The sequence below is a fragment of the Equus asinus genome, chromosome 26 (assembly GCF_041296235.1).
Source record: "Equus asinus isolate D_3611 breed Donkey chromosome 26, EquAss-T2T_v2, whole genome shotgun sequence".
Classification (NCBI taxonomy): Eukaryota; Metazoa; Chordata; class Mammalia; order Perissodactyla; family Equidae; genus Equus; species Equus asinus.
In genome coordinates, this window is record NC_091815.1 from 21,244,921 (window position 1) to 21,267,227 (window position 22,307).

The 22,307-nt window shown below is 60.3% G+C and overlaps 2 protein-coding genes across 10 annotated transcripts; one reads left to right on the top strand and one right to left on the bottom strand.

Moving 5' to 3' along the window:
- Positions 1–306: 306 nt before the first annotated feature.
- Positions 307–13,590, top strand: ARHGAP33 (Rho GTPase activating protein 33). 2 transcript variants are annotated; one of them, XM_044759346.2, is made up of 22 exons: positions 315–540; positions 2,538–2,635; positions 2,713–2,797; positions 3,169–3,249; positions 3,350–3,487; positions 4,156–4,248; positions 4,760–4,882; positions 4,970–5,047; positions 5,133–5,199; positions 5,282–5,341; positions 5,430–5,582; positions 5,664–5,766; positions 6,939–7,083; positions 7,164–7,246; positions 7,326–7,433; positions 8,827–8,972; positions 9,602–9,755; positions 9,840–9,985; positions 10,059–10,133; positions 11,147–11,818; positions 11,913–12,304; positions 12,389–13,590. In XM_044759346.2, the coding sequence occupies exons 1-22, from the start codon at positions 535–537 to the stop codon at positions 13,169–13,171; spliced, it is 3,789 nt and encodes a 1,262-aa protein (XP_044615281.1). In that variant the 5' UTR covers positions 315–534; the 3' UTR covers positions 13,172–13,590. The 2 variants fall into 2 exon arrangements, with proteins under 2 accessions (XP_044615280.1, XP_044615281.1); XM_044759345.2 differs by having other exon boundaries at positions 307–540; positions 11,913–13,590.
- A 16-nt stretch (positions 13,591–13,606) lies between these two features.
- On the bottom strand, positions 13,607–21,517 carry LOC106829257 (inactive serine/threonine-protein kinase TEX14-like). Of its 8 annotated transcripts, none has more exons than XM_070498221.1 (17): positions 21,059–21,099; positions 20,057–20,294; positions 17,683–17,797; positions 17,123–17,288; positions 16,889–17,043; positions 16,747–16,807; positions 16,546–16,670; positions 16,316–16,408; positions 15,557–15,892; positions 15,320–15,477; positions 15,050–15,243; positions 14,892–14,964; positions 14,717–14,805; positions 14,454–14,627; positions 14,126–14,278; positions 13,897–13,946; positions 13,607–13,809 (listed from the first exon to the last, which is right to left on the bottom strand). In XM_070498221.1, exons 2-17 carry the CDS (start codon positions 20,187–20,189, stop codon positions 13,713–13,715), a joined length of 2,172 nt encoding a protein of 723 aa, XP_070354322.1. In that variant the 5' UTR covers positions 20,190–20,294; positions 21,059–21,099; the 3' UTR covers positions 13,607–13,712. The 8 variants fall into 8 exon arrangements, with proteins under 8 accessions (XP_070354322.1, XP_070354323.1, XP_070354328.1 ...); XM_070498222.1 differs by having other exon boundaries at positions 20,057–20,226; positions 21,059–21,088; XM_070498227.1 differs by lacking the exons at positions 20,057–20,294; positions 21,059–21,099 and adding an exon at positions 21,306–21,517.
- Positions 21,518–22,307: the final 790 nt, after the last annotated feature.

A 22,307-nucleotide genomic window follows, 5' to 3' on the forward strand; every position in this document is an offset into this window, starting at 1 on the left:
GGATTGAGACTTTGAAAAGCTGCTTGGGGATGGAGAAAAGCCCTGAGGCCGTGGGAGAATCCAATTAAGTGTCAGAGGAGCGGTCACTGAGAGTGGACCAAGGGGAGGGCCCCTCGCCTCGTGTTAGAAGTGTTGGAGGCAAAGCATAAAGAACCTGGGGGCGTGTCTCAGGAGGGGAATGACAGCCAATGAAAAGCAGCCGTGGGCGTGGCGCTGTCAAACTTCGCAGGGCGGGACCGAAGACAGACCGAGGCAGCGAGGGGACCCAAGCCGAAGCCAATGAGAAGCCGCCAGGTGGGCGGGGCGTCGTCCTGAGGCCGAGGGTGGAGCCAATGAGAAGCGGCGCCGCGTCCTCGCTGCCCCCGCCCCGGTGGGGCGCGCGCCGGAGCCACGGGCGGCCGTTAGGGGCGGGGCCTGCGGCCGCCCGCGCGCGGCTCGCGCCCTCCCCTTTGTGTCGCCATGGCGGCGGCATCGGCGACGAGGACGACGAACGAGGGGTCCCGCGCAGCCGGCGCCTGAGGAGGCTACGCGACCATGGTGGTGAGCAGCCCACGCGGCCGTCAGTCTGTCCGCGTGTCAGTCTGTCCGCACGCGGCCCCGCCCCGCGCGCCCCGCCCCCGGCCCCGCCCGAGCCCGCGGCCCGCGCCGCCCCTCACCCTCGTCGCGGTCCCTCTCGTCCCCCGGCCTGGTCTTGGGCCCGAGCCCTTACCCGGGCCCCGCCCCCTCAGCGCGCATCCCCTTCCACGCCCTAGATGGGGGTGACAGCGGCCGAAGACCGGGAGGAGGAGGGGCTGGTCCAGGGAGGGACCTCGTATCCCCCGAGTGGCCCCCGCAGGCGCCTGTTGAAGCTCCGTGGTTCTTCACCAGCCCCCATCCCAGAGCCATCCTCAGAGTCTTCATCCCAACCTCCACCCCTCCCTGGCCTAGCTCCCCTCCTCCTCCACCAGCCGCTTTCTGGTTCTTGAGCCCCACCCCCACTCCATCCTCAACCTGACCCTTTTCTTCTCCTTCTCGTCGTTCTCACCCCATCCCGGTCCCTCTCAACCATCCCTCCCCTACCGCCATCAGCCTGAACCTTTACCTCAGCTTCTCCAGTACTCCACCCCAATCCCAAGCTGGCATTGTACCTCCCGCGTGATCCTTGAGTCCTCTCCATCTTCTTGTCCTCCTCCTCCCTCCCCCACTGTCTCCCTCGCCCACCATGCTGCTCCTGCTCATTCATCCATTCATTCCCTCCTCGTGGCTCACTTAACAGACATTCACTGAGACCTCTGTGCAGACCCCATGCTCCAGGCACAGAGAGCGTCAGATCCCATCCTGCCTTGGGGAGCTCATGGGCTGGAGGGGGACAGACCCGAGGACAAGAGCCAAGGAGAAAGTCGGGGTTACAGGGGTATGAAGGAGGGAGAAGCTAGAGCCTGGTCTAGGGAATCCCCATCTGGCAGCTGGTTAATTTATTCATTACATTCTACCGGGCCCCTGCTCTGCGACGGGGCTGGCACTGGGTATTGGGACCCAGAGAGGAATCAGGCAGAACCCTACTTGTAAGGAGCACCAATTCTGTGCCCAGCTCTGTGCTGGGCAATGCTGGGGGACTGGGGACTCAGCCCCAGTGCCGATCCTGGAGAGGTCACAGTCTAATGGGAGAGATGGACTTGTCACCAGACAGTGACATCTCAGAGTGCTCAGAGCTGTGATGGGGGAAGCTCAGGCAGGGCCGTCAGGCCTGGGATGGGGGAACCTCAAGGGGTGGAAGAGTCCAGAAGAGGTACCTGATACAGCCTGAAGGGTCAGAGAGAACTTCCGAGAAGAGGGAACAAGAGAGCTGAAACCTGGGGAATGAGAGGATGGGGAAGAGTGTTTTGTGCAGAGGGTACAGCCTTTGCAGAGGCGTACAAGAAAAGGATAAGATGATGCTTTTGCTGGACTCTTAGAAGTTCGAGAGCTCTGAATGGAGGCTAAGGGGAGAGATGGGGCTGGAAAGGTAAACAGAGACCAGAGAATTCAGACTGCCTTGAAGACATCAGGGAGCCATTGCAGGTCCACCATCTATGGAGAGACAGGCAGATTTGTGTTGTGTGAAAATTATACTGGCTCTTGCTGTGAAGAAGCTGGCAGGAGGGAAGAGGTTGGAAGCAGGAAAACTGATAAGATGGTAGCTGTGATTGTCCAGATATCGATGGAAGGTGTGGAGAGGCACAGATGGGACATGACTGTACTCTGCAGGGGCTATGGGAGGGTTTAAAACGGGGAGAGATGGCACCAGCCTGCTCTCTCCCTGCCTCACCCTCAGCCCCTGCTCTTCCAGCATCCCCACCCCCACCCCCCCACCCCCCCCCACCCGCCTCAGACCACACACGAAGAAACAGGCCTATCCTCGGCTGGCTGTCACCTCCCCCTGACCTACTCTTCTACTCCATGCTCAGGGCAGTGTGTAGAGCAATTCGGCCTCCAGGCCCCGGCTGGCAGATAACAATGCTCCCGTTGTCTCTCTGCTCCCATCTCTGGGGACTCTGATTCTTCTTTCTGCTCTACAGGCCCGCAGCACTGACAGCCTGGATGGCCCAGGAGAGGGCTCCGTGCAGCCCCTGCCCCCGACTGGCGGGCCCAGTGTGAAGGGGAAGCCTGGGAAGAGGTGAGAGGTGAGGGACAGGCTCAGCTTAGGAGGGGGCAAGTGCAGGAGCCGCCAGTGACGTGTCACCTGTTTCCCAGGCTCTCGGCTCCTCGAGGTCCCTTCCCCCGGCTGGCTGACTGTGCCCATTTCCACTATGAGAATGTTGACTTTGGCCACATTCAGGTATGGGGGCTTTGCACCCAGGTGGGAAAGTGAGATCCCACCCAACCCTGACGCAGTCTCAGCCACTTTACCCCGGAAACTTCCCTGGGACTGGCTGCTCCGCCCATCTGAGCAGTCAGTGGCCAGAGTTGCAGGGTGGAAGGAGAGAGCTGTCCATTCATTCATTTGTTCTTTAATTCATTCAGCAACAACTTCTTGTTAGGTGTCAGCTCTGTACCAGGACCCAGTACTCTGACTGAGACATCCCCAGGCCCCATCTTTGGGGAGCTCCAGGAGGGGGACACAGACCCATCTCGAGATAGTGCCAGTCTGGAGAAGTCAGGACTGAACCAAAGCGAAACCCTCTCCTGGGCCTTTGTTTCCTTCTGCAGCTCCTGCTGTCTCCAGAACGTGAAGGCCCCAACTTCTCTGGGGAGAATGAGCTGGTGTTTGGGGTACAGGTGACCTGTCAGGTGAGGCCACTCCTGCCCCTTATCTAGCCTGGCGGACTGGGCACCATGGTCCTCAGCTCTGTGTAACTGTGCCCTTCTGTCCCCCCCGCCACGCCCATAGGGCCGTTCCTGGCCAGTTCTCCGCAGCTATGATGACTTCCGCTCCCTGGACGCCCACCTCCACCGCTGCATATTTGACCGGAGGTTTTCCTGCCTGCCAGAGCTTCCCCCACCCCCGGAGGGTGCCAGGGCTGCCCAGGTAAACTGCTTCTTGTCCCAGCCCCTGCCTCAGCTGTGGCGTGTCCTCATCAGCAATGCGGGAGACCATCGAGGCAGGGGGATAGATAAATATTTAAACACTGGTGTGGCCCAAGCCCCACCCAGTCAGAGGCCTGAGAAAGGCAGCAGGGTTCTTGAGGCTCCCTTGAGTTTTAGAATCCTGGAGAGTTCCAGAGGGTTCCATGGGAGGGTCAGCATGGCCTGGCCAATGGGGGCACACAGGAGCTTGGCCTAGCCTGTTTATCAACTGATATGATATTTCAGTATCTCTCCTGGAGGCATGGGTTGGGGCAGGCCCTGTGGCCCAGTGGTTAAGTTTGCACGCTCTGCTTCGGCAGCCCAGGGTTTCGCCGGTTCAAATCCTGGGCGCAGACATGGCACCACTCCTCAAGCCATGCTGAGGTGGCACCCCGTGTGCCACAACTAGAAGGACCCACAACTAAAAATACACGACTATGTACCAAGGGGGCTTTGGGGGAAAAAGGAAAAATTTTTTTTAAAATCTAAAGAAAAAAAAAATTTCAGTACTTAACTCGTGATTCAGGCTGAATTTCAACCTTGCCCAGAGGCGAGCCAGGGCGGTGTAAGAGGACACTGGGCTCTCTCAGGGTCCCCTCACAAAAGCCCACCCTGACCACCCGCCCCTAGATGCTGGTGCCACTGCTGCTGCAGTACCTGGAGACCCTGTCGGGACTGGTGGACAGTAACCTCAACTGTGGGCCCGTGCTCACCTGGATGGAGGTGGGCGCGAGTGGGGGCTTGGAGTTGAGAGTGAGCCGGGGATGTCTGAGGAGTGAGAACCATTGCAAGAGTGTGTGTGGGCACAGGAAAGGAAGGAGCGGAGTGGAGGAGGCACTGCACTTCAGTGTCTGTGTGGGTGCAGGCCTGCGAGAGAGCGAGTGCGTGTGTGTTTCAGCGGGTGTTGGGCTGTGGGGTGCAAGGATCTCAAGGTATATTGATTAGAAATGGGTTTGGCTGTGAGTCGCAGAACGCCTGGCTAAGAGAGGCGCAACCCAGCAGGTTTTCTGACGGCAAGCGTGCAGTGTCTGCTGTGCAGGATGGGGGTGCAGGGGTGTCCTGGGACAGGACAGGAAGGAAGGGGCTTTGTTTTGGATGGGGCAAGAATTTAGGTGTTTGACCAATAGCTCTTAGGTGGGGGACAGATGGTGGCCTCCATTGGACATGGAGGAACTGTCTTTGTCTTTATCATTGCCTTCTTCTTCTTCCCTGCCACATCCTGCCTTCATCTCAGCTGGACAACCACGGCCGGCGACTGCTCCTCAGTGAGGAGGCCTCGCTCAACATCCCTGCCGTGGCCGCTGCCCACGTGGTCAAACGGTACACGGCCCAGGCACCAGACGAGCTGTCCTTCGAGGTGAGGCCGTGGGGGAGTGGATTCCAGCCTGGCTCCCCACTTCCCCTGCTCCTCTGACCCTCCCTCCTCTCACCTGCCCACTCCCAGGTGGGAGACATTGTCTCTGTGATCGACATGCCACCCACGGAAGATCGGAGCTGGTGGCGGGGCAAACGAGGCTTCCAGGTGAGCCTGGCTTGGGGTGGACAGGTGAGACTGGGAAACCAAGCCAGGTAGGGTGGCGCAGGCACTGACCCCGACTCCTCCTCAGGTCGGTTTCTTCCCCAGCGAGTGTGTGGAGCTGTTCACAGAGCGGCCGGGTCCGGGCCTGAAGGGGGGTAAGTGCCTGGGCCAAGTGGGAAGGCCCCCCTGCATCCTGTGCCTGCTGTCTATCCTTTGCACCCACTGTTTGCCCCACAGATGCCGACGGTCCCCCATGTGGTGTCCCGGCTCCCCAGGGTATCTCCTCTCTGACCTCAGGTAATGGAAACAAGGGCCAGGGCCCTGCCCCCCATCCCCCAGACCAGTGGCTGCACTGACCCTGTGCGGCCTGCCTTTACCCCCACAGCTGTGCCTCGGCCGCGTGGGAAGCTGGCTGGCCTCCTCCGCACCTTCATGCGCTCCCGGCCCTCCCGGCAGCGGCTGCGGCAGCGCGGCATCCTGCGGCAGAGGGTGTTCGGCTGCGACCTTGGAGAGCACCTCAGCAACTCAGGCCAGGATGGTGAGGCCCGAGCCGCCTGCCCAGCCCACCCGGCCACCAGGATGCAACCTGCCCAGCCCTGACCCTGCTGCTCTCTCCCAGTGCCCCAGGTGCTTCGCTGCTGCTCAGAGTTTATTGAGGCCCACGGGGTGGTGGATGGAATCTACCGGCTCTCGGGCGTGTCATCCAACATCCAGAGGCTGCGGTGAGGCCCTCCACCAACCGTCCTCTCCACACACATCTACTGAGCGTCGTCTCTATTCCAGGCCCTGGGCCGTGTGCTGGAGACAGTTTTCAGGAGTTCAGAGGGCATAGAGCGGGCTTGGACAAGGCTGGGGGCCGGGAGGGCTTCCTCAAGGAAGTGACACCCTAGCTGAGGCCTGAGAGGTGAGGGCAGAATGAGCACTGGAAGCAGAGGGATCAAACTTCATTGAGCACCTGGCACTTGCCCAGCACGAGGTCCTGGGGACCTAGTGGCTCTGGCGACACCCAGAGACTCCGGCCCTCATGGGGCTTACATGCAGGAGGGACAGACAAGGAAGCAGGAGAGTTACTAAGAGGTGACAAGGCCTCTGGAGATAGACTGGGGTAAGGAGGATGGTAATACTAAGTCAGAAAGCGCTGCAATTTTAAATAGGGCGTGCGGAGAAGGTTTTCTGGGGGAGAGCTCACTCTGGAGGATGTGAGGGAGCAAGCCATGGGGATATCCTGGGAAAAGTATCCACAGTGAAGGGAACAGCCAGCGCAAAGGGGAAAGCAGCAGGAGATGATGTCTACGCAGTGATTAGGGGCAGAGCATGCAGGGGCCTTTTTGACGACTGCCAGGATTCTGGCTTTTACTCCGAGGAAAGGGGGAACCACAGGAGGGTTCTGAGCCAGGGAGAGACAGTGTGCACAAGGGTCTTAAGAGTGGGGAAGCAGTGAGGCCCGAGCATCATGGCTGACAGGGCCGTGCAGTGAGAATGGAGCCGAGGGGAGGGGGAGGGGAGCGAGAGGAGACACGAGGTTTCCCCAGGAGCAGTGGGACACCACCAACACCTGGGAGCAGGAGCTGCAGGGATTTCAGCCGCATTTTCTGGTGACCTCTTGTGCCAGGAAAATGGCACAACTTGGAAGGAGCATGGTCACCTTCTGGAGTCAGATAGCCTTGGGTAGCTACACTCAGTAGCGTCTCCCACCTGAGCCTCTGTGAAATAGGCCACCCTGATCTTTGGTACACAGGGTTCTTGGGGGCTTCGGTAAGGTTCTGCCTCTGAAGAGCCCAGCACGGGAAGAGGGTTGCATCCATCTGCGGACGCTTTGGGGGTGGGGGAAGGACACGGCCAGGTGGGCCAGCTCTGACTGGAATCTTCCTCCTCCTTGGCCTGGTGGCCTCAGGCATGAGTTTGACAGTGAGAGGATCCCTGAACTGTCTGGCCCCGCCTTCCTGCAGGACATCCACAGCGTGTCCTCCCTCTGCAAGCTCTACTTCCGCGAGCTGCCGAACCCCTTGCTCACGTACCAGCTCTACGGGAAGTTCAGCGTGAGTAAGGGAGCTGGTGCGGCCGGAGGGTGCTGGGACGCCTCTGGCCCGGCCCCCATCATGCCTGTGCACATTCTCAGGAAGCCATGTCGGTGCCTGGGGAGGAGGAGCGCCTGGTGCGCGTCCACGACGTCATCCAGCAGCTGCCCCCGCCACACTACAGGCAAGCCAGGAGCACAGGAAAGGCCTGGGGTGGGCTCCTAAGGAGCTGAGCCTCAGTGTGCCCCTCTGCTCCCACCCAGGACCCTGGAGTACCTGCTGAGGCACTTGGCCCGCATGGCGAGACACAGTGCCAACACCAGCATGCACGCCCGCAACCTGGCCATCGTCTGGGCACCCAACCTGCTACGGTAAACTGGCAACTCACCAGCCCACCCCTCAGCTCCCTCACATGCGCTGGACCTCAAGTCTGCCCCAGTCCTACCCCCACCCCAGGAACCCATTTCATTCAACACATAAAATAAGTACCTCTCGTGTGCCAGCCTCTGTTCTCAGCACGAGGGACAGAGTAGTAAGCAGGATCCTGTGCTCCTGGGCTCACATTCTCAGGGAGGAGATGCACAGTAAATGATTAACAGGAAAAATACAGAGCGCTGGCTGATGGTGATGAGGGGCAAGGGAAAGATTACGAAGCAGGGAAGGGAGATGTACGGGCTCATGGCATTGTGAAGTCATTAGATAGTGTAGCAGGGAAGGTGTCAGTAAGAAGTCTCCTATGGCCAGCAGCTGGGTAAGCCCCAGACGATTTGATGGTGAGCAAGACAGGCAGGCTCTCTGTCCTGGAGGGGTCCGGTTCTTCTGGGGAGACACATAAATAAATAAACAAAATAGATAGTATATCAGATGGTGAGTATAAGAACTGTGGGGAAAATAAAGGCAGACCTGAAGTACAGAAGTTTACAATTTTAAATCAGGTGGGTGGGGAAGACACTATCGAGAGGGTAACATTTGAGTCAATACTTGCAGAAGGTGGGGGAGGGACTCGTACAGATAGCTGAGGAGGAGCAGTGAAGCAGAGGGAACAGCAAGTGCAAAGGCCCAGGGGCCGAGTCAGCGCCTGGTGTACTGGAGGACCAGCAGGGAGGCCAGCGTGTCTGGAGCTGAGTGAGAGAGTGAGTGAGTGACAGCTTGGGGGGAGGAGATGATGAAGTCAGAGAGGTGACAGAGAGGAGTGACTTATGGGTTGTGGGTCGTGGTGAGGACTTCTCTTTTACCTGGTGTGAGTGCAGCCAGGGGAGGCTCTGACCCCGGAGGGCCCTGACCTGACTGAAGTTCACAGGCGGCTCCTGGCTGCTGTGGGGAGCAGACTGCAGGGGACAGGGATGGAGCAGGGAGACAGGGCTGGGGCTGCTGTGATGGTCCAGGAGGCAGAGGATGGAGGCCGGGCCAGGGTGGGGCAGTGGGGAGAAGAGTTTAGATTCTGGATAGATGTTGTGTGTGGAGCCCACAGGGTTTGCTGAGAGACTGGATGTGCGTGTGAGGGAAAGAGAGGGGTCAAGGACAATCCGAGGTGTTTGACTGGAGCCACTAGAAGGACGGGCCTGACACTGACCAGGATAGGCAAGCCGGGGAGGGAGTGGGCTTGGGGAAAGGCTGAGAGGCCAGCTCTAGGTGTGGTCAGTTTGATAAGGTCAGAGGCGTTGAATGACAGTCATTGCTTCCACTAGCTCCCCACCTTGCCTAGCCAGAACCTGCCAGCTGGGGCTCAAGGCACCTGGCCTCCCTCCCCCTACCCCCATCCAGGTCCATGGAGCTGGAGTCAGTGGGGCTGGGTGGGGCAGCGGCCTTCCGGGAGGTGCGGGTGCAGTCAGTGGTGGTGGAATTCCTGCTCACCCATGTGGACGTCCTGTTTAGTGACACCTTCACCTCCGCTGGCCTTGATCCTGCAGGTATGCCCAGCCCACCCCTGGCTACTGCCCCCTCGTTGTCAGGGCTGCAGTGGGAGGGCAGGTGGGCTCCCAGCCCTATCCTTTCCCCACTGAAGCTGGACCTCCCTCCTGGCTCCTTGAGGACCCCGCCCCGGCCTCTCCCTCCCCTGCCCCCCCTTCTCATTTCAGCTCCTCCGCTCAGGATCCCCACTTCTTGGCCCGGACATCGGTCTTCCTTCACCCCTTGTAGCTCCTGGGGGCGCTTGGGGCCCTGGGTCATCCTGGGAGGAGGTGGGAGGTCCCCAGACTTGACCGTGCCCCAGCCCCACCCAGACTCCCCACCCCACCCCGGACCCCAGCCCAATCAGGATTCAGCACGTCGGAGGGCCCTCTGGCCCGAGGTAACTGAAGCCAGAGCCGCTGCCTTCGCTGGCTGCTGGGAGCTGCCTCCTCATCAGCTCGTTCTGCCTCACTCCTCCTCTTCACCTGCCTGCTGCCCCCCCATTCCCGCCTGATCCGCCCTGGCCCCCTGCCTTGCCAGCCCGGGTGGGCACGCTGCGGGGCCGGGGCTTGGGCTGTGGCGCTTGGCTTTGCCTGTGGCCTTGAATGGCCCCCCAAGCTGACAGCTGCCCCCTTTCCCAACTCCCCAGGCCGCTGCCTCCTCCCCAGGCCCAAGTCCCTTGCGGGCAGCGGCCCCTCCACTCGCCTGCTGACGCTGGAGGAAGCCCAAGCTCGCACCCAGGGCCGGCTGGGGACACCCACTGAGGTCACAGCTCCCAAGACCCCAGCTTCACCTGTGGAAAGGTAAGTGGGATGCCAGGGAGAGGGGAGGGCCAGCCTGAAGGCCCTGACCCCTCAGCCTGCCGCCTGTGTCCTCCCACACCCCAGGAGGAAACGCGAGAGAGGCGAGAAACAGCGGAAGCCCGGGGGTAGCAGCTGGAAGACCTTCTTTGCACTGGGCCGGGGCCCCAGCATCCCCCGAAAGAAGCCTCTGCCTTGGCTTGGGGGCACCCGCGCCCCACCGCAGCCTTCAGGTCAGAAACTGGACAGCCAGCGTTAGGGGGAGGCACTCTGCGTGCCGCCGTGACCCTCTACTTCTCCCTGCAGGCAGCCGACCTGACACAGTCACGCTGAGATCCGCCAAGAGCGAGGAGTCGCTGTCGTCACAGGCCAGCGGGGCTGGTGAGCACAGGGTGGCCTGGGCCTGGGCCCTGATGGGGCTGGGAGGGACTGCGGCCCTGAGTTGGCCTCCAGATGTTGTACTTCACCTTTGGGGGTCTTGGGTTTTTTGTAATTTTTAATCTGGACCTTAGGTACAATGAGTTGGATAAATCATCCCCTTAAGTTCATGATGCCCTGTGATCCCTGGTCCATGCAGGGTCCTTTCCAACAGCCTTTTATTCATTCCTTTTGAAAAAAAAGTCAGTAATATAACGAACACCCCTGAACCCCCAGCCAGAACTGAAAGAGCCCCACTCCCTTACCTGCGAGCTCCTCCTCCTCCCATGCCGCCCCCCGACCGGGTGCGTCCTCTGCATTTGAGGGTCGTCATCCCCTGCCTTTAAAGCTTTGGCACATACAGGGTGTGGGTAAGTCGCGTATCTGCAGTGCTGGTCGTTGTGAGGCTTTGATTAAAGGACATCATAAGAAAGGGGCGCACTGCGTGTGGAGCTGGGCCTTTTCGCTCCCCGCCGCATTGCAGACCCCATCCGAGTTGGAGTTGCCAAGGGGAGCACAGGTTCCTTCCTGTCCCTGCGCTCTCCTACTCTGTGTGTGGGGGGCCCATCAGGAGCTGTTTGTCCTTCCTACTGCTGATGAATCTGGGTGGGGGCTCCGAAGAGCAGTCCCTGCCACTGCTGAGAGCCCTCCCCGTACCCAGGAGAGCAGGGGCCCTCTGGAGGGCACACGCATGTTCCGCTGCACAAGACGAGGCCCGGCTGTTTTGCAAACGTGGCCTTCCAGCAGCGTGACTGGGATCCTGCTGGTCTCACGCTCACAGCCCATGCAGTTGTCAGACGTCATTCTTGCTTCTGGGTCGGGACTGGTTCTTTTCACGGACTGGCCACTTATTTCCTTTATCACCCTTATGTCCCCAACCTGCTGGGTTGTGTGCCCTATTCTCACTGAGGTATGGGTCTGTAAAGTTCTGACGCCTGATGCCTAACTGCCACCCCCCCCACCCTCTGCCTTTCCAGGCCTTCAGAGACTGCACAGGCTACGGCGACCGCACTCCAGCACTGATGCTTTCCCCGTGGGCCCGGCACCTGCTGGCTCCTGCGAGAGCCTGTCTTCGTCCTCCTCCTCGTCCTCCTCCTCGTCCTCCTCGTCCTCCTCCTCGGGGTCCTCCGCAGCTGGGCTGGAGGCACTTTCCGGTTCCCCGTCACACCGAACCTCAGCCTGGCTGGACGACGGTGATGAGCTGGACTTCAGCCCACCCCACTGCCTGGAGGGGCTCCGGGGGCTCGACTTTGATCCTCTTACTTTTCGCTGCAGCAGCCCCACCCCAGGGGACCCTGCACCCCCCGCCAGTCCGGCCCCCCCGGCCCCTGCCTCTGCCTTCCCACCCAGGGCACCCCCGCAGGCCCTCTCGCCCCGTGGGCCTGCCAGCCCTGCCTCGCCCACCGCCCTGGACATCTCAGAACCCCTGGCTGTATCAGTGCCACCCGCCGTCCTGGAGCTGTTGGGGGCTGGGGGAACACCTGCCTCGGTCACCCCAACGCCAGCCCTCAGCCCCAGCCCAGGCCTACGCCCCCATCTCATCCCCCTGCTGCTACGTGGAGCTGAGGCCCAGCTGAGTGACACCTGCCAACAAGAGATCTGCAGCAAGCTGGCACTGCCTGGTCCCCGGGGAGCCCAAGGCCAGCACGGTGAGTCCTGCTCAGCCCACCTCAGCCCACCTCACAGACCCCGAGGCTGTGCCCAAGACCTGGCTGATGCCCCTTCCCATTCCTCTCTGCGTAGGTCCTGGTGTGGATTCGCCACTGCTGCCCCCACCCCTGTCCCTCCTGCGCCCTGGGGGAGCCCCGCCCCCACCCCCCAAGAACGCAGCACGCCTCATGGCCCTGGCCCTGGCTGAGCGGGCTCAGCAGGTGGCCCAGAGACAGAGCCAACAGGAGCATGGGAGCACCCCAGCTGCTCCTTGCTCCCCTTTCCGCCGCTCACTGTCCCTGGAGGTGGGTGGTGAGCCCCCGGGGACCTCAGGGACAGGACCAACCCCCCACTCCCTAGCCCATCCGCGTGCCTGGGCTCCGGGACCCCCACCCTCCCTACCAAGGCAACCGACTGATGGGAGCTTGGTGAGGAGCCAGCGGCCCACAGGGACCTCAAGGAGGGGGCTCAGAGGCCCTGCCCAGGTCAGTGTGCAGCTCAGCGGGGGTGGGGGGTACAGGGATGCGCTAGAGACCACAGCCCAGTTCCCGTCTTCTGTCCCCTCACAGGTTCCTACCCCCAGCTGCTTCTCCTCAGCCCCCCGGGAGTGCCTGCCACCCTTTCTCGGGGTCCCCAAACCAGGCTTGTACCCCCTGGGCTCTCCACCCTTCCAGCCCTGCTCCCCAGCCCCAGCCTGGAGGAGCCCCCTGGGTGGCCCTGCCCCACTGGACAGGGGAGAGAATCTGTACTATGAGATCGAGACAGGTGAGGGCTCCTACCCTGGCCCCACCCGCTCCTGGAGTCCCTTTCGCTCCATGCCCCCAGACCGGCTCAATGCCTCGTATGGCATGCTTGGCCAATCGCCACCACCCCACAGGTCCCCTGACTTCCTGCTCGGCTACCCACCACCCCCCTCCTGCTTTCCCCATGACCATCTTGGCTACTCAGCCCCCCAGCACCCTGCCCGGCGCCCCACCCGACCTGAGCCCCTCTATGTCAACCTAGCCCTAGGGCCCAGGGGTCCCTCACCCGCCTCTTCCAGCTCCTCCTCCCCTCCTGCCCACCCCCGAAGTCGTTCAGACCCTGGCCCCCCAGCACCCCGCCTTCCCCAGAAACAGCGGGCCCCCTGGGGCCCCCACACTGCTCACAGGGTACCTGGGCCCTGGGGCCCTCCTGAGCCTCTCCTGCTCTACAGGGCAGCCCCACCAGCCTATGGGAGGGGCGGCGAGCACCACAGAGGGTCCCTATACAGGAATGGGGGGCAAGGAAGAGAGGGGGCTGGTCCCCCACCCCCCTACCCCACTCCCAGCTGGTCCCTCCATTCTGAGGGCCAGACCCGAAGCTACTGCTGAGCCAGAGCTGGGAGACGCCTCCCTTCCCCCTCACTGATCTTGACCCAACCCAAACCCTTGTTTTGTATTTTCTTGAGCTCCTGATCCCTACCCCAGGTTTCTAACTTTGTAACTTGCTTCTGATGTGGGTCCCTAACCTATTATAGCTTCCCTACCCTGGGCTGAAGGGGCTGTACCCATCCTCCCACCGTCCTCCATCCTGGGGGCTCTTGCACAAATCTGAGGGCTGGGCTGACACCCTGTCCTCCCTCTCCAGGAGACCCCAGCATGCCCTGACCTGTGCACAGCGGGTGGGGGGACAGCTCCTTCCCTCCTCCCCATACCCCGCTAAACCATCTGACAAAATTAATGAATAAAAATGGTGAAAATGTGGCTGCTAGTGTCCTGCTGAGCCCAGGCTCAGTGAATAAAGAGGCAGAGACAGATGGGTTGCTTTATCATTTTCTTTCCTTTTATCATTTCGGCAGGTGCTGAGTGGGGAGTCACTCCTGGGAGGCTCTGAGGGGCGATATGTGCAGAGAAGGAGGGGGCCAGGGGTGCCCTAAGAATGTGTGCCAGGAGGGGGGTCACGGCTGGGCCTGCCTCCAAGCTGGCCTCCACTGTCCAGCTCTGCTATGATCTCCTCCAGCAGATCCATCCTGGGGAGTGGTCAGGGAGGGGAGGACTGAGGGTCACCTCAGGGATGATGGGGCCCAGGGGCCCTCCCACCAGAGCCCATTTCTCACTTCTGCAGGCTGGAGAAGAGACCTTCTCTGATCAGCCCAGGGCTGGGCGCCTGCAGGAAAAAAGGCTGGAGCTGCCACCTGGCAGCCACGGATGGGCCTGGGAGGCTGGGGTGGGGCAGGGGGTGGGCTCGGGGTCCTCTGCTTCCCCTGCCCTGGTGGCATTCCCTGCCAGCAGCCTCCAGGGTGTGGGAAGCCTCCCTGTGGGTCAGCAGGCAGGGGGTGGGCTCACAGAACTGGGCGTCCGGCGGGGCAGCCCTGTGTGCGTGCCGCCACAGCCCCTGCAGGGCTCGGATCTTGACAGAACAACTCTGAAACTGTTCCACAGAGCCCTGGTCCCCAGCAGGGAGGGTGGGTCCTGGAGGCTGGAGTGCAGGGCAGGGCCCTAGGGGGAGCAGGGTTGGTCAGGGGTCACAGATCAGAGAGGGGACAGTTGGGGGTCCCATGGGGTCCTTGGTCAGAGGACAGGCAGCCAGGGAAATTGGGGCTGGTGACAAGTGGGGGGAGGGGTCATCAGTTTGTGATCAGATGGGTGCTCGGGGCCCTGGGGGTATCCATACTGTTGAGCTGGGCTCCAGGCCATGGCGCAGGCTGACCCTGGCTGTGGGGCTGTGGCCTGGGCAGAGGCCATGGCTAGGACTGGGGCTGCTGCCTAGAGTCAAGCTGCTGCCCGAGTCCCATGCTGGGCCCCTCTGGACTCTGCTGTGGCCCGTGACCTCAGGAGTCTCCAGCGCCTGCAGAGAGCGGTGGCAGAGAGCTGGCATGGGTTGCCCAGGTGCCCCACAGTTCCCTCAGTCCTCCACATCCCTGCCCTGGCTCCTACCTGAGATGGAGACGGGCCTAGGGACATCACAGGGGGCACAGGCCTGGGTGTAGTCTTGGCTCTGGAAGCCACCTCATAGTAGAGTGTCTCTGGGGGGCAGACCAGTTGACTGGAATAGGGGGGCACAGCTGAGCTGTGCCCAGCACCTGCCACCACCATCTCCTTGCCCTCTAACCTGGTGGGGAACACTGGGGTACAGGGCACAGTGTGGTCCGGCCCATTGGGGAGCTCACCTCAGGAGCCGAGTCCTGTGGGAAGGAGGCTAGGTGTGGGGACATGGGCCCTGCCTGAGGTTCCACAGCTACCACCTACCCCTGCCAACCTGTCCTGTACCTGGGCCAGGGCCTCCCGCAGCAGGTACCGCGTACTCTGCAGGCTGCCCCAGCGGTCAGCAGGCCCTAGGCCCAGCCCAGCCCGAACCAGGGCCTGGTAGGGGGCTGGCACCAGGGGGTCCAGGGCCGGGCTCTCACCTGCCTCCAGTTTAGCCTTCACCTCAGGTCCCTGTCTCCCAGCCCAGGGCAGCTCTCCTGTGAGGAAGCACGATTGGGGGACCCAAACGGGCAGGGTGCCACAGTGGGGCAGGGTATAGGGTCACTCACTGACCAGTGAAGACCTCCTGGGCCAGGATGCAGAAGCTATAGAGGTCTGAGGTCGCAGCAGGTGTGTCACCGCAGATGAGCTCAAGTGGCAGCCATGGGTACAGCTCGGGAGGTGGGGGCAGCCCTGGGCCTGGGCCTCCCCAGAGGCAGCCCTGCTGTGGCCTGTAGATGCCGAGGGGACCCATGAGCCAGTAGCCACTGGACAGGGACACAGGAGCAGGCGGGTGAGACAGGCACTCACCTGGGCTGTAGCCAGCGTTGGTGCAGTGGGCGCCCGTGCTCCAGGCTGCCCACCTTGGCCAGGCCTGGCCGCACCAGCTGCACAGCATGGGAGCTGAGGCCGCCATGAGCACGCCAGCGGGCCTGCAGGAACAGCAGGGCTTCCAGCACCTGCAGCAGCAGGTGCCCAGGCAGCAGACCTGGCGCAGGGTGGGGACCCCCCTCACTCGGTTCCTGTGGGTGCAGCACCACATAGAGGGAACCCAGCCACACGGGCTCGAAGAGAAGGCGCAGCCCCAACAGGTCCGCTGAAGGGCTCAGCGCCATCAGCAGCAACAGGTTGGGGTGGTGCAGAGTGCTGGGGGGAGGAGAGCAGGCCGCTCATGAGGAGGCCCCAGCCTGCCTCGGGGGGCTGCTCCTGGGCACAGATCTGCACCAGCCACGGGACAGGAGAGAAACTGAGACCCCAGGTCCCACAGCCTGGCAGTCATAGAGCCAGCACCCAGTTGGTACCCTGTTCACGCTCCCCCTCCCTGCACCCAGCTCCCCTCCGCAGCCTACAAGATACAGCACACAGAACTGGGTACCCACTTGCCAGTGGGGGGATGGCCACTCCAGTAGGAGGGCTCTATGCTGGGTGCTGGCCCGCAGGTGAAGACTGTAACCGTGGCCACTGCCACTGTCCCTGGTCTTGTTTATGAAACACTTGAGTCAGGAGAGCAGGCAGGAGACTGGCCTGTGGGACTGGGCTGGCCCGGGGAGAAGGCTGGGGCTGGGGCACCTGCAGTGCTGAAGGTCAGCCAACAGCACGTCAGGCTGGCTCCCAGGTGCCGTCAGCTGCCGCACGGTCACAGGGTGGCCCCTCCACAAGAGGCTGGAGAATGGGGAGGGGGAGAGAGAGGACATCTGAGACACGGGGGGTTTTCTCGCGAGGGGAGCAGGAGAGTTAGACTCTCCCTAGAGTGCTGCTGGACCGCCAGGCGTGGGGCGTGGGAGGGGGCTAGCTCTCACTTGATCATGAGGGTGTGGGAGCTGCTCTTGTAGGTGCGCTCAGGCTCGCCCTGGGCTGGCAGCAGCTCCTTGGGGTCCGCGAGGGGTATGCCTGTTACTAGCCCCACTGGCCACAGGCTGCTCAGCTGGGGATGAGGAGCACGACTATGAGGCACAAAGAGGACAGGGGTGGTCCCCAGTACCCCACCCTCTTTCACTTACTTGTCCAAATCCCAAGCCTGGGATTTGGCGGGGTCCCCTGATCTGCTCCGGCCTTGGTGCCCTGGGGTAAAGGGCAGTCCAAGGGTAAGTTCGGGGAAGCTGGGAATGGTGGGTGGGCAGGCTTCACAGTGTGGACAGTTACCTGTCCGCTTGCACCAGCCACAGCCGAGACAGGGAGCAACACAGGCTGCGTCCAGAGCTGGCCTGCAACTGGCCCAGGGATGCCGTGGGTGCCAAGTCAGCACCATGCACTAGTGCTGATATGTTGGCACAGCAGAGCTGTAACAGCTCCAGCACCTGGATGGGGGGCATGTGGGGTGAGGCAGGGTGGGGGTGCTGGCCCTGATGCTCCCACCCCACCCCGGCCACTGCTCACCTCCTGGCTCTGCTCAGCACCACCCTGCTCCGCCCAGTCCCGAGGCGTGCGACCCTGCTGGTCATGCAGACGCAGGTCCCCCCCTGCCCGCAGCAGCTGCAGCACCACCAGGCTGTGGCCCGAGAAGGCACCTGCATGCACAGGTGTGCTGCCATCAAGGCAGCGGCTGCAGAGAACAATGAAGGCAGGAATGGATTAGGAAAGGGATGGATCAGGGACAAGAGGAGACAGGAGGGGGCAGTGAGGGATGAAAGGAGTCACTATGAACACGGCAGGTGGATATCAGAACAGGAAGGGTCACCTGGGGACACAGTGGAGCCTTTGAGAGGATGAGAGGATCACTGTGAGCATGGGAGGCACCAGGAGAACGGGAATAGTCTTGGAGGACAAGAAGGCGTTAACTCAGAGGACAAGGAGGGTGGTTACTGGAGACAGGAGGGTCATCAGGGGATGGAAGAAGGTCGTGAGGGAGAGAGGCCTCTAGGGAAGAAGGCCCTGGCTCTCTGGGGCTCAGACTCAGGGCCCTGGGGGTGTGGGGACATCACCACCTGTCCACTTACTGGTTGGGGTTTGCGCCAAAAGCCAGCAGGAGCTGCACGGCAGAGCTGTGGCCCAGCAGCGCCGAGAGGAAGAGCCCCGTCTGCCCAGCAGAGTTCTCACCATCCACCTGGACAACTGAGGGGCAGCGAGGCTCAGGGCTGTCCCCGCCCCTACTCCAGGGGCAGAGGTCCTGGGGGCTGCCAGGAAGCACGTTTGCCAATTCCCAGCTCCCACAGTCCCACCTGGACTGTTAACCTTTTATGCCAGGCTCCATCTCTATATCCGGGAACCCCCACCCTCCAGCCTCTGAGGACTCTGCCTCAGAATCTGTCTCAACACAGCACTTACCATTAAGTCCACAGAGTTGGAACACGGGGTAACATTTACCTGCCGTGCCGACATCCCTCCCCCATCCCAGAGGGGTCAAAATCACAGGAAGCTACTCAGGGGCCAGGGGAAAGTGGACTTCGTGGAGACCTTGGCTTACAGTGTCTCACACACTGTCCAGGGCAGGCAGCCTCCACCCAGCTCTAATTCAGTGCATATATGCAGGTCCCATGCAGCCAGCATCCAATTCTTCAAAACAATCAAACTCTCTGGATTTCATCAGGAAATCTCTCAAGTTTATTTTTGAACACTGCATCTAAGAGCAGAATCCCGGTAGCAACCTCCTCTGCACCTCTACCTCCACGTCTTTGCCAATCTCCTCCCCCCATCATCCTGCTCAGATCCCCTCTCCCAAACCCCCATCTCCGCACTCATCATGCCCCAAGCCCTGTTTCTGCGCACCCATCAATCTGGAGTTCCTCTTCCTCCAGGCTATGTCCCACATCCTCAAGGAGGGCAACTGCATGGCATCCTCGTCCCTGCACTCCTATGTCCTTGGCAGACATGGCTAATCAATCACACACTTGGTCCAACCCAGTTTGGTCTCTGCTGCAAAATCCCTCCAAATGTGATCCTTCAGGAACCTCTTAATATCACACTCACTGCATCTTATTTTACTCAGTAATCCACCATCTTTGCAATGGCATCCTAACTGATTTTCTGCATTCGTCTTGAATGATCCCTGCAGGGGATCTTTTAAAACACCAATCATTTCGTGATATAAATAATTATTATAATGATAATCATTTCATTTTATGTATAGACAATCTTATACAAGTTGTTCCAAAACAGAAAAATAGAAAAAGAGGGCAAGGCTCATTGTATGGGGCTAGTATCCCCTTAATTCCCAAACTAGATGAGAGTTTCTAGAACCAGAAAGTGAAATGATATATCAATTCCATTTGTGACTATATACGCAAAACTCCTAAATAAAGTAAAAGCAGTAACCCAATTTATTCCCAGAGAGCAAGGATGAGTCAACAAAAGAAAATCTATCAACGTAATAGAGTCATTCATCTATCAATAGACATCAAAAGAGTCTATCAACATTCATAGAGTAAAGGACAAAAATCACATTTAGCTCAGTAGATACAGAAAAAGCACTTGATAAAATTCCATACCTACCTATGATTAGGAAAAAAAAAAACCCTCAGAAAACTAAGAATCGATGAGAACGTCCTTACTTGATAAAAATTATAAACCAAAACCCAAGAACAAGCATGATACTGAATGCAGAAACACAGACTCATTCCCTTCAATATCAAGAACAAAGAAAGAGCTGTCCATTGATAACAAGGTTTGGGAGTTGTGGCCAACACCTTATGACAAGAAAAAGAAATTAGAGTTTAAAGATGGAAGGGCTGAGACCACTGCCACCATCTGCAGATAACAAAACAGTGAAAGAATCAACAAACAATTACAACTATTAAACAAGTTTAGAAAGTGGCCTGATATACAATCAAATTACAAAAATCACTGAAAAATAGAAATTGTAAATTGGGTAATGTTAATTTCTTGCCTACAATGCCAATGGTTTCCCATCGCACACAGAACAAAATCCAACAAAATTCACACTCCTTTTGAGGCCCTTTCATCTCTGTGCCTGCTGCCTCTTCAGCTTCAGTCCTCTCTGAGTCCCCTTGCTCCCTGCTGCTACTTACGCATACCCAGTTTGTTTTGACTTCAGGGCCTTTGCACTGGCTATTCCATCTTCCTCGAGCTTTTTGCATGACTAGCTCTTACCCTGTGGGACTAAAGTATCACCCCATCCGAAAGGCCATCCTTTCCAGCGTGTCCACCCATCCTCATCATTCTCTTAAACTCTCATAATAGATTTCATCCACAACGACCCAGAAGGTCATGTTCACCTTACACCCCAACACCGACAACAGAGCCTGGCACACAGCAGGTGCCTGGTACACAATTGTCGACTTGCCGACTGAAGTTGCACCCCCATGCTGCCCCTTGATCTTGCCCCACAGGCCGTTCCAGCAGCCAAACCCTCACCTCTCCGCAGGAGCCGGCTGAGGCCCCAGCCTGGGCCCCCAGCCACAGCCAGGCGATGCAGACGGCCCACCTGGCCTTCTGGATCCCGAACGGAGCCCAGTTTCACGGGGAAGCGAGAGCGCAACAAGGGCATCCTTGGCTCTGAACTGGGTCAGCTCCTGGGCAGGGATCTGCTAGGGGCGCTCATGAAGTCAGAAGGCAACGAAGGATGGGACCTCCGGGCGTGATAAAGACAGAGCTGGATGGGATGGGGGTGGGGGGCAGTCTGAGAAAGGAAGGGAATTCAGGAGGGGTCTGATTTGGAGGGAAGCATCTGAATGAGAAAGGGGGTGCACTTGGGAAGAGCTACATACCAGAGGGTCAGGGCCCTAAGGGCATCTGGGAGCCAAAGGGGATTTGGAAATCTGGGGGCTGGGGACTCCATCCAGGGGAGGGGGTATAAGGGCTGCCGGCCCAGGGGAGGAGTCTAGGGCTTAGGAAGAAGGTCTGAAGACCACCTCCAGGCTGGAGGAAGGGGGCCTGAGGGTCAGGATCTGAGAGGGGCTGGAGTCTAAGCGCTGTGAGCCGGAGGGGGGGGGGGGGGGGCCAGGGGAGGACAGTCCGAGGGCAGGGGGTGCGGGCGAGGGAAGGGGCCCTGGGGAGGGGTCTGAGGGACGAAGGAGCACTCAGGGTCTCCGGGTTGGGAGGATCTGAGAGTTGGGGGCCTGCACTGAGGTTCAGGGAAGCGTCCGTGTGCCAGGGTGGGGTCCACAGAAGCAGGAAGGGACTGAGGGCACGAAGGGGTCTGAGGCGGGTCTCTGTGCGCTGGGGGAAGGGTGCCCGGAATGGAGCCAGGCTCTGATAAAGGGGCGGGGCCAGAGGGCTGTGGGGTGGGCGGGAAGGAAGGGACGCCGGGGAGGGAGGAAGGGGGGCTGGGGGCGGAGTCAATGGAGAGCTGAGGGCCAGGTAAACTCTGGGAAGGTTCTCAGGTCCACACCCCAGCCCAGGAAGCTCTGCACCTACCGTTGGGCTCCGATAGTGGTCACCCGTGACTGCCACGTGACTGCCACGTGACCCCAATGCCCTAGATCTGGCGGTCTGGGCGGGAGTCCGAGGCGCATGCGCATCACTGGCCTCCAGCCACGTTTGCACTTGCGCAGTAGGTTCCCTCCCCGAGAGGCGCCCCTGTATCCCTAGGGTGAGCCGACGGAAGACAGCGAGGTCTGCCCGGGACAGTTAGGGCTGCGCCCTATATGTTACCCCTTCTTACCTCCGCCCCAGGACTTGTAGAGGTGGTGGGCTTTCCTCATCCTTGTTCTTGGCTGTCTTTTCCCGTGCTTCTCACCCACGCCCGCGGGCTGTTTCCTCTCCCTGTCCCTGCCCCAGGCTCTCCTCTTTGCCCCTGACCCGGGGCTGAACAGTGTCCTGGACACCTCCGCCTCGACGTCCCCTGGGACCCTCACACTCACCGGGGCCCACACGGGCCTAAGTATCTACCCAAAAGTGAGTTTCCTCCCGGATCCCAGTCTCAGGTTTGGCCTCACAGTCCCCTCTTCAAGCCAGAGCCCTGGGCCTCTCCCTGAGTGTCTCGCTCTCCTCCAGCCTGTCACCGGGTGGCCCATCCGCTCAGCCTCCTGACTGTCCTTTCCACCAGCCCCTCCTCCCTTCCCTACAGCCCCGCCCTGCCCCAGCTTCCCCTGGGCTCCTGCCTGCCTCCCCACTCTGGTCCACCCAGCACATGGCAGCAGGTGGAATCTTCCTGAAGCCACAGCTGACTCGTCCCCATCTGCTTGAAATCCTCCCGACCCCCAGACCCTATAACCCGGCAGCTGAGACTGCATGACTTGGCCCTGCCTGCTCCATCCTGTCCCCGGCTCCCCTTCTGCCTCACACTTCGCTCTGTCGGCGGGGGCCCTTCTCTTTCAATGCTCTTCTCGATGTTCACTCGGTTATTCTTATGAATCCTCTGGGAAGCCCTCTTGATCACCAAGGGTCTCCTCGGGCCTCCCACAGCCTCCATGCTTTCCCCAACATCGCCTGCTGCTCTGCCTGGGCTCCCCCATCACAGCCCTGACCACTCTGGGCTGTCGCTGTCTGAAGATGAATCTGTCTGCCCTGCTGGACTGAGAGCCCTGTGAGGCCGGGCCTGGGTTGTCTGTCACTGTTGTGTCCCCAGCATTGTTTGCCTCAGAGCCTGGCTCAGAAGGAGCCTTGGTAAATGCTTATTAAATCAGAGATGGTTTGGCTCTTCCCTCTGTCCCTCCCTGGATGT